The 9,928-nt window shown below is 47.4% G+C and overlaps 1 protein-coding gene across 2 annotated transcripts in view; it reads left to right on the forward strand.

Moving 5' to 3' along the window:
- LOC138292306 (solute carrier family 26 member 10-like) overlaps positions 1–9,688 on the forward strand; it is a 208,009-nt gene extending 198,321 nt beyond the window's left edge. Inside the window, exon 18 of one of the 2 annotated variants that reach the window (XM_069230842.1) lies at positions 8,695–8,857. In XM_069230842.1, the coding sequence (XP_069086943.1) occupies positions 8,695–8,715 (21 nt within the window). In that variant the 3' untranslated portion in view covers positions 8,716–8,857. Of the gene's footprint in view, positions 1–8,691 lie in introns of both variants that reach the window. The other variant, XM_069230841.1, reaches the window with a different exon arrangement.
- Positions 9,689–9,928: the final 240 nt, after the last annotated feature.

A 9,928-nucleotide genomic window follows, 5' to 3' on the forward strand; every position in this document is an offset into this window, starting at 1 on the left:
CCCCCTTCTTTCTTACATCCAGCCCTCTCCACACAGGCATAGCCCATACAACATGCTCCCTGTGTACTTACCCGTTTGTCTGGAGGACCGTAGAGTAGCGGGTACTGGGGGAGGACCCCATCTACGAGCTTCTCCAACTCCTCCGATGTGAAGGCAGGGGCCCTTTCCCCAGACGCACGAGCCATTGTCTCTTCCAGACTGAGGTCACAGCAGCCCTTGCAGTGTAGGTCCTCTCCTGTCGAAAATCAGGTATCGAGTGATTGAAGTTATAGAAAATGGCGGTCACGTCCGCGGTGGTCACGTCCGCGGCGGTGCGTAACATCACCGCCGGCGTACATCGTCATTGGCTCCTGGGACCCATAGGGTCCAATGTTAACCAATGCAGCATTGCGACGCGGTCTCCGACCGCCTACCGCGACGGTGTACAACGCCAGCGCAGTTACCTCACATCCCATTGTCCCACTTTAGAGGTCAGGCAGCCGCCATTTCAGGGGCCCACATGGCCTCATTTTAAACCGCGTCACACATACCTAGGCCTAGTCTCAACACACATGCAGGCCACCTTTTGTGTATGATTGGTGTTCTGTGTAAACTGTGGGTACGTACCTCTGAGTTGTTTGACTCTGTCGTCGCTGTTGTCCTTCATAGGCACCGTCCGCTGGAACATGTGAGGAGATGGCAGCATCCTCCGGTGTACCGACCGTTGGTGGACCTGTCGACAATGGAGGAGCGACATTTGATAATCACCTACAGGTTTGACTGTGCCACAATCCAGGAACTGTGTACCCAGTTGGAGCCAGACCTGATGTCAGCAATCCGCCATCCCACAGGAATCCCCCCTCAAGTGCAGGTGCTGTCAGTGCTCCATTTCCTTGCAAGTGGGTCTTTTCAAACAACTGTGGCCATGGCATCAGGGATGTCCCAGCCTATGTTTTCCAACGTATTATCCAGAGTGTTGTCTGCCCTTCTGAAACACATGCGGAGCTACATCGTTTTCCCTCAGGTGGAGGATTTGCCTACAGTGAAAGGTGATTTCTATGCTCTGGGACATATCCCCAACATCATAGGTGCCATTGATGGGACCCATGTGGCTTTGGTCCCCCCCCACAGGAGTGAACAGGTGTACAGAAACCGGAAGAGTTATCATTCCATGAATGTACAAATGGTATGTTTGGCAGACCAGTTAATCTCCCATGTGAATGCCATGTTCCCTGGCTCAGTGCATGACGCTTACATCCTGCGGAATAGCAGTATCCCTTATGTGATGGGTCAACTCCAGAGGCACCGTGTGTGGCTATTAGGTGAGCTCCTGGAAGCAAGACAGTGGGAATGGTTGTCTGGGGTTATCCCTACAGGTTAGTGTGTGTCTAACTGTTGTCCCTCGCCATTTGCAGGTGACTCTGGGTACCCCAACCTGTCATGGCTACTGACCACAGTGAGGAATCCCAGGACCAGGGCAGAGGAACGCTACAATGAGGCCCATGGGCGAACTAGGAGGGTGATCGAGCGGACCTTCGGCCTCCTGAAGGCCAGGTTCAGGTGCCTCCATATGACAGGTGGATCCCTATTCTACTCAACAAAGAAGGTGTGCCAGATCATCGTGGCCTGCTGTATGCTTCACAACTTGGCTTTGCGACGACAGGTGCCTTTTCTGCAGGAGGATGGTCCAGATGGCAGTGTTGTTGCAGCTGTGGAGCCTGGGGACAGTGATGAGGAAGCAGAGGAATAAGACATGCAGAACAGGGACTCAGTGATCCAGCAATATTTCCAGTGAAACACAGGTGAGAATACAATCCTGCCTACTACATGTACTTTTACACTACTACCTCTATCCTGTCTGTCGTTTTCACCCAGTGTATGGTCACTGAGTTGTCACTTTCCCTTACGGTTTCACAGATGTGGGTCCCACTGTGTGTCATCTGCTTAAATTCCTCATGGACTAGAGCTGTGTGACATAGGTATGTTGACATTACTATTTCAAGAACATTTTGTCACTGTAATTGCAAATACACTATTTCGAAATCACAGACAGACTCCAGATCATTTTGTGCTTTAGATGTGTTTATTTAAATGCAAAATATTGGAGGGGGAAGTTAAATGGTGAGGTGTGATGGCGGAGGAGTGTCCATGGCAGAGTCCAGTCTATTAGTCTCACAGGTGCATTGCCCATATGGGCATAGGAAGTGGAGCTGGGGCAGTTTAATTATGGACAGGGTGACAAAGTGGGACAGTGGGATGACAATCAGGGTGGTCTCATTTCTTGGCGGGGGTCTTGGCATCGTTCTCTGTCTTGTTCCTGGATCTCAGGGACCGTTTGTGGGGTTGTTCTCCATCTGCAGGGGGTAGGTGCTGGTGTGGTGGTCCTGTGGCGGGGCTTCCTGTCCACTAGCGCCAGCGGAGGTGGTGGGCAGTTCATTGTCCATGCTAGTGTCAGGGGCCCCTTGGAGTGCCACAGTGTCCCTCCTGGTGTTGAGTAGTTCTTTCAGCACCCTTACGATGGTGCCCATGGAGGAGTTGATGGTTCTGAGTTCCTCCCTGAAGCCCATATACTGTTCCTCCTGCATGCGCTGGGTCTCCTGAAACTTGGCCAGTACCGTTGCCATTGTCTCCTGGGAGTGGTGGTATGCTCCCATGATGGAGGAGAGGTCCTCGTGGAGAGTGGGTTCCCTTGGCCTGTCCGCCCCCTGTCGATCGGCAGCCCTCCCAGTTCCCCTGTGTTCCTGGGCCTCCGTCCCCTGGACCGTGTGCCCACTGCCACTGCCCCCAGGTCCCTGTTGTTGTTGGGGTGGTGGGTTATCCTGGGTTCCCTGTAGTGGTGGACACACAGCTGATTGACGTGTCCTGGGGACGGAGGTATGGGCCTGCTGGGTGGGTGCTGTGCTGGTGTTTCCAGAGGGGGAAAGGTCTGTGGTGGCCTGTGCCTGTGTGAGGGGAACCGACTGTCCAGAGGTCCCCGATGGTCCGGGCTGGTCATCTAGATCCATTTGGACAGAGGTGCTGTCATCACTGTGGGCCTCTTCTCTGGGTGGAGTGGACATGTCTGGACCCTCCTGTCTGGTGACGTTGGGTAGGGGTCCTGCAGGGGTGGAAAGGCATGATTATTGCATCTGTGTGTGTCATGGTGTGCAATGGGTGGGTGACCGTGTACCCCAGTGCTGGCATTCCTGTGTGGGACCTTGTGTGATGATGGTTTAGGGGGTGTATGGGTATGTGCAGTGTGCATGCTTTGGTGATGGGTGTCCATGCTTTGTTGTTGCATGCAGGGCTTGGTGTTGGGATGGGTGGTTTGTGATATTGGTACATTTGTGAGGAGTTGGTGTGATAGGGGTGAGGGCGAGGGAGGGGGTATGTGATAGCATGCAGGTAGGGTGGGGGATGTAATAGTTAAGATTTGACTTACCAGAGTCCATTCCTCCAGCTACTCCTGCGAGGCCGTCAGGCTGCAGAATCGCGAAGTCCTGCTCCTCTCATGTTGTTAGTTGTGGGGGGGGAGGTAGGGGTCCGGCGCCAGTCCGCTGAACCGCCAGGTGGTGTCTTGAGACCACGGAACACACCTTCCCCCGTAGGTCATGCCACCTTTTCCTGATGTCCTCCGGATTTCTTGGGTGCTGTCCCACTGCGTTGACCCTGTCCACTATTCTTCGCCATAGCTCCATCTTCCTTGCAATGGAGGTGTGCTGCACCTGTGATCTAAATGGCTGTGTCTCTACCCGGACGATTTCCTCCACCATGTCCCTGAGCTCCTCCTCCGAGAACCTGGGGTGTCTTTGCCGTGCCATGGGGTGGTGTAGGTGATGTGTGGGGTGGAGTGTGTGGTGATAAGTGTGGTGATATGTAGTGGTGTGTTGTGTGAGGTGCGTGGAAGTTGTGTGGGTGATGGTGTTATGTGCCTGTGGATGCTGTTGTACTTGCTGGTGGTGTCTCTCTCTGGCCTTCGTTCTCAATTTTTGTCGTAGGGGTTTGTGGGTGATGTGGGTGTGTGTTTTATATTGTATTGGGTGTGTGGGAGTGGTGTGTGTATGTGTCTCAGGTGTGTGTATTTTGAATCGTCCAATGTGGCTGTGTTTTGTAAATGTGTGTGTATTTTGAGCGCGGCGGTGTGTACCGCCAATGGAATACCGTGGTTGAAAGACCACTGCGTGGATTCGTGTGTCGTGATAGTGTGGGCGTATTTCTGTTGGCGTGACGGTGGAGGTTTTGTTTTCGCCAGTTTATCACTGACCTTTGGTGTGGCGGACTTGTGTGGGTGTCTGAATTTTGGCGGGTTCCGAGATGTGGGTCATAATAGCTGTGGCGGAATGCCGCGGCCGCGGCGGTGTGTTGGCGGTCTTCTGCACGGCGGTAAGCGGCTTTTACCGCCAATGTTGTAATGAGGGCCTATATGTTTTAAGTTGTGTACATTTTTAAAATGTTTAAATTAACTTTACTGTTACCATGTTACATTTAAATTTGAAATATATATATGTATTAAAACTATGTTGTTTGCATTGTGTTATATTTAGCTATACTAAAAAGTTACATATATTCCTTGACAGTTTAAATATATATTCAATAAATCAATATTCTAACCTTGTTTTGGGTGATAATCGCTTCCACAATATTTTAGTCACTATATTTTTGTCATTATTATAAGGATAGGATAGTACTATTAATGTAAGCAATATTTTTAACACAATATTTATGTGCCTTGATCATTTTCACCAGAATATTTTTTCATGGAACCATCAGGAGATCACAAATCAGATGGACATGAATTTATATGATGGGGACAAACTTATCCTAGATGTTACTTATTAACTAATATCAAAAGACTTCCAGGTAGACTTACAGGATATTAAGATACTTTGAATAAAATACCCAAGATGCTGAGAGGATTTGGAAATCTTTGGGGATATTTATAAAGCACATGATCCCAGAGCATCAGAACAAATCTAACCATTGAAAACAGACAACTCGCCAATGATTGAGAGATGAACAGCACTCACTTCCCTCAAGCAGTGCCTTTCCAGCAATGACTATATATAAATAGAACATGCACAGGGTCTCTTCAAATGAAATGTGGGCAAATATAGTGTGCAAAATCTTAAAGAAAGTAAGAAACACTCTATTGTGTACTCTGTAGGCTCTCCTCTGCACTCTTGTTTCAGAAAAGGGCCTGCTTTGTGAAGTCTATTGATTCCTAAAAGCAGGATGAGTAGCAAATGTTTCTCAGTGTTGTAAACCAGCCTCTGCGATCTGTTATGACTCACTATTTTAATCAAAGATCTTATCTACCACCAACTGAATAAATATGGTGAGCTACACTTTTTTCCCAAACATATTTTTATTGCTTTCAGAAAACAATATGCAGTGCATTACGAGGTAGGGCCTAAAGTATTCCGTTGTTATGCAATAGTAGCATAGACATATCAGATCTGGCACATTCAACATTGTAAAAGCAGTATAGTATTAATTGTACAATGTTTAGTGGTCACCTCGATTTGTGCACATTAAACAATCCTACTAACTCCTAATCAAACACTCTCCCTCCCCCATCCCCAACCATTCACAAGGGGCAGTGCTGTGTATCCTGCCTACACAGCGGTGGGCTGCTCCCAGCATTGATGCCATGAACTCCAACATCTAGGGCTTTCCCCACCCACCCCTGCAATATTCAGTCATGGTACAACTGGGTCTTGAGCAGAAATATGGGAACTGTCAGGGGAATCAGTATTTGGGTCTTTCAGGCAGTCTAACAAGGCATCCCGGGCCCTAGCTATATCTATTGTGCTTTGGACCCTCCTCAACTCATGGTATATCACTGCTCCCTCATATCCTGCCAATAAATTGAGAGGCTTCTATTTCTATACCTGGGGGCTCGTAGTGACTTTCCACTTCATTGTAATTTCACATTTTGCAAGGATTAATGCAGGTCTGCAAATCTAGTTGTTAACTAATGTTTGGCTGGTCGTCGGAACCCCCCAATAGACAAACCAGTGGAGTGCAGGGAAGTGTCCTACCTGTTACCTCGTTTATACATATTATCACTCCCTCCCAGCAACCCTGCAAAACAGGGAAACTCCAGACCAAATGGAGCATTTCAGCTCCCTGCTCCCCACATCTAGGGCAACCCACAGCCTGTGCCCCATAGGTGTGCATGTTTTTTCCTTGGTGTAAAGTATGCCCTGTGTAAAAAGTAATAATTCATTAACTTAAATTTGGCATTGCATAATACCGTGTAAATGCTGGTGAGGATTGTGGCCCAGTGTATATCCATAATGGGGAGTGCTACATCGTCTACCCGTTTCTGGTGCAATTCATCTAGCGGTGTCGTGATATCTGCCCTGAGCACTTGGTATATGAGTGATATTACCCAAGTTTTACCCACTGTGGTACATAGTATGTAGCTATACTGGTGAGCTGGAGGTTTTATCATCCTGGCACCCCAAAGTCATTGCACAGCCAGCCCCCCCACGTGATGTAGTAAACCGTTTCGGAGGCAACTCAAATATCTGTGATAGGTCCTAAAAGGACAACAACTTGCCATCTCTGTAGAGGTCATTTATTCGTGTTACGCCATAAGTTGCCCATTCTTGTACTCCCCGCTGCATCCTAGTTTCACTTATAGCTACCAGAGCCTGTAATGGCAAGTCTGAGAGTAAAGCAGGTGGGGCTGGGTGCACTGCAGGCAATGCTGCTAGCAATGGTGAATTGTTTTTTGTTCCCCAGGACTGCCAATAACCGGCTATTTAGGTTTCAGGAGGAACTGGAGAGGGATATTGAGTACCGGGGTTCCTCTCAGGGCCTTCCCCTCAGGGTGCAGCCATTGATTAAGCCATTGGATTTGGACCACAAAGTAGTGGAGCTCAAATCAGGTGCTGCTAGCCCCCCATCTATGATGGGTCTGAGCAGTTTGGACTTTGCCACCCTTTGTCTACCCACTCCCAAGTGAGTTCCACCATCAGTGAGTTTAACTCTATAAACAATTTGCGGGGTATTACTATTGGTAATTTAGCAAAAAAGGTAAAGTAAACGGGGAGTGCTACCATCTTTGCTACTGCTATTTGTCCTGTTACAGACAGGGGGGAGAGTCTTCCAGAACCCCACATTCGCGCAAAGTGCCCGAACAGCTGTTCCAATGTTAACCTCTAGGAAGTCTTTGGAATTATGGTACACTCTGACACCCAGGTATTTCATGCAGGATCCCCCCCATGTGAGCCAGTGTAAGTCTCAGGTTATTGGCAATTGTCGGCATAGGGGAAACACTAGCGATTTCTGTCAGTTTATACAAAGGCCAGAGATACTGCAGGATTTTCCAGTAGTGAGATTGCCCCCAGTGGATCCCTCTCCGCATTGGCTTGGAAGAGGATCATGTGATCCGCATACTGTGGGATACTGTGGGAGGTGCCTCAACGGCCCAACCTCTGGTACAATGTCCCCTGTATGTGCTCTGCTAGTCAGGGGATCAACAGCGATAACAACAAGCAGAGGTGAGAGGGGGCAGCTCTGCCTGGTTCCCCTCCCAAGCACAAATGAATCATAAATGATCCTATTAGTGTACACCCATGCTGAGGATCCTGTGTAGAGGAGCTTCACCCAGTGAATGAATCTCGTTCCCAATCCCAGTCCTTCCATCACCTGGTAAAAGTAATCACAGCATAGGCTATTGAACGCCTTTTCTATATCAGTCAAGACAATCCCTGCTTAATCTTCCTCTTGGGCACACTGTTTCCTTGAAAGAGAACAATCTACGTATATTCTGGCCTGTATTCTTTCCTTGGATAGACCTATTTTGGTCAGGGTGTATAAGTGTGGGCCTGTATGGGAGGAGGCGGGAAGCCAAAAATGAGACTCAGAATTTTATAGGCCATATTGAGCATGGAAAGTGGACGATATGCTCCAACATCCTGGGACAGTCGCCCTAGTTTCAGCAAGGGGATCCCCCCTTTGCATGTGGTAGTAGGCAGTCGACCAGCAGCATGGGCCGGGACATACAGTTTCACTAGTTTGAGTGCTAGTTCCTCCATGAAAGTGGCATTAAACTGCACAGGGAAGCCGTCGGTCCCAAGCACCTTTCCCCGGGCAATGACTTTGATAGCAGTAACCACCTCCTACAGAGTTACAGGACCTTCCAAGTCTTCAGTGCCATCTCCCATAGATTGACGAACTGTAGGGTCATCTAGCGCTTCCACACGTAGGCACCTATCTGGAAATCAGGGACATTCCTCGTGCCAGTTCAGTGCTAACAGTATCGAATTGTGTCCCAAGACCATGCAGGAGAAGTATTATGCATGCTTCACTGTTCTATGCACTTCCGTGGAGCAAAAGAAAGTATCCAACTGTACCTGTAGGTCCTGCATATTTGAATAAAAGGAGTAGTCCCTAGTTCCCGGGTGCAGTTTCCACCAGGAGTCTATTAGCCCCCATTTCTGCTGCCAGTTTTGGAATGTGTGTGCTAGCCTTATCACATGGGATTCACTCAAGGATGGTGATGCTATACTTATTAGAAAACCAATATATTAAGATACCAAAATGATATCTCTATATAACACAAAGTATTTATACAATTGAGTGATTGTAAGTGCATGCTGCTTATTGGAGACTTCTACCAAGGCCCGGATTTATAATGCTCTTTCTCTGCAGTTTATGATGTTCTCTGTTGATACAAAATAGTTTACTCATATTTTATTTATTTATTTATTTATTGGACAGAAGACTTCAACGGTTTGGGTATGAAACTTAAAGTGTAGTTTACCACTGTGGCAGGCATTGGGTTCCCGGTGCCTGTCAGAAGCATACATCTCAGCAGCACAAAAGGAGGACCATTCCAGACAAGGTTTTTGCCGAATCCAGCATGCAGTCGGGACAGTGCTATACCTGAGAAACCTTGCAAAGTTTAAAAGACTGGAACTCCAACGACAAGCTCAAGTTTGGGTGCAATGCCTTCTACTGGACATGAAATGGAAAAGGTTATTTAATATGTGAGAATTTAAATTCTAGCTCAAAAACACAAGGTTGAAAGATTCTGGTGATTCACAAACATCAGAATTTCTTTTAATTCTTGTATTTGTCAGGAACTGCTCATTCTTGTTTGCACTGTTTTCAGATTTCACCCCCAGATTCCTTTCTGTTTTCCTAACAGTTTTGTGTCATTTCTTCTCAAACTAGATGGATGAAATAACTCCCTCTGACAAAAAATGTGCATCCATCTTTCCGCTGCTGTCTCTCTCCATAAGTCCTAGTGGATTTTTCAAAATAACAGACAGTGTAGGAAATCGTCTTACTGCCATGTAGATTCAAGCACATGTACTAACTTAAATTTATCCTAAGCCAGACATCTAGAGTTTAGTACTCGGTATTGGAATTAAAAATGTGTGAAGTCTGAAGGAGTCTCCTGGTGGTTTGTGAATTTAAGACACAATCTTTGTCCCCAATTAAAATGACCCATTAAACTTGCTTTCAGCTCAAGTTAATTGTGGTATCCTCTCCATGTTGGAGAGGAATGAGAAATCATTTGGCCCTGGGTATACATGTGTAGCATCGCCTGACAATAGAATGTGATAACATCATAGTGCACATGGAACACATACTCTAGGTTTCTGTGGAGCTAGAAGACCATTGCGAGAGGAGAGCAGTTGGCAAGCAGAGACATGTGCGGTGGCTGAGGTGTTTGACTTCTACTTAAATAAAGATCATTGGATTTAACCTGTCAACGCCTTCCTACTTCATTTCAATGGTGATGACTTGGAGAAGGCCACCCTGTCATCTGTCATCTCAACTCACACTTTGCAGTGGACTGCACCTCAGTTCAACTGTATATATGTTCGATGGCTTCAACCCAGGTGAACTAATTTTCAGGTTTGTCACATCGGAAAAATAGGTGAGTGACAGCCAGAGGTACAGTCTGCTGTGTGGTTTAATGCTCGCAATATACACTTTCCTGATCAAG

The sequence above is a fragment of the Pleurodeles waltl genome, chromosome 4_2 (assembly GCF_031143425.1).
Source record: "Pleurodeles waltl isolate 20211129_DDA chromosome 4_2, aPleWal1.hap1.20221129, whole genome shotgun sequence".
Lineage (NCBI taxonomy): Eukaryota > Metazoa > Chordata > Amphibia > Caudata > Salamandridae > Pleurodeles > Pleurodeles waltl.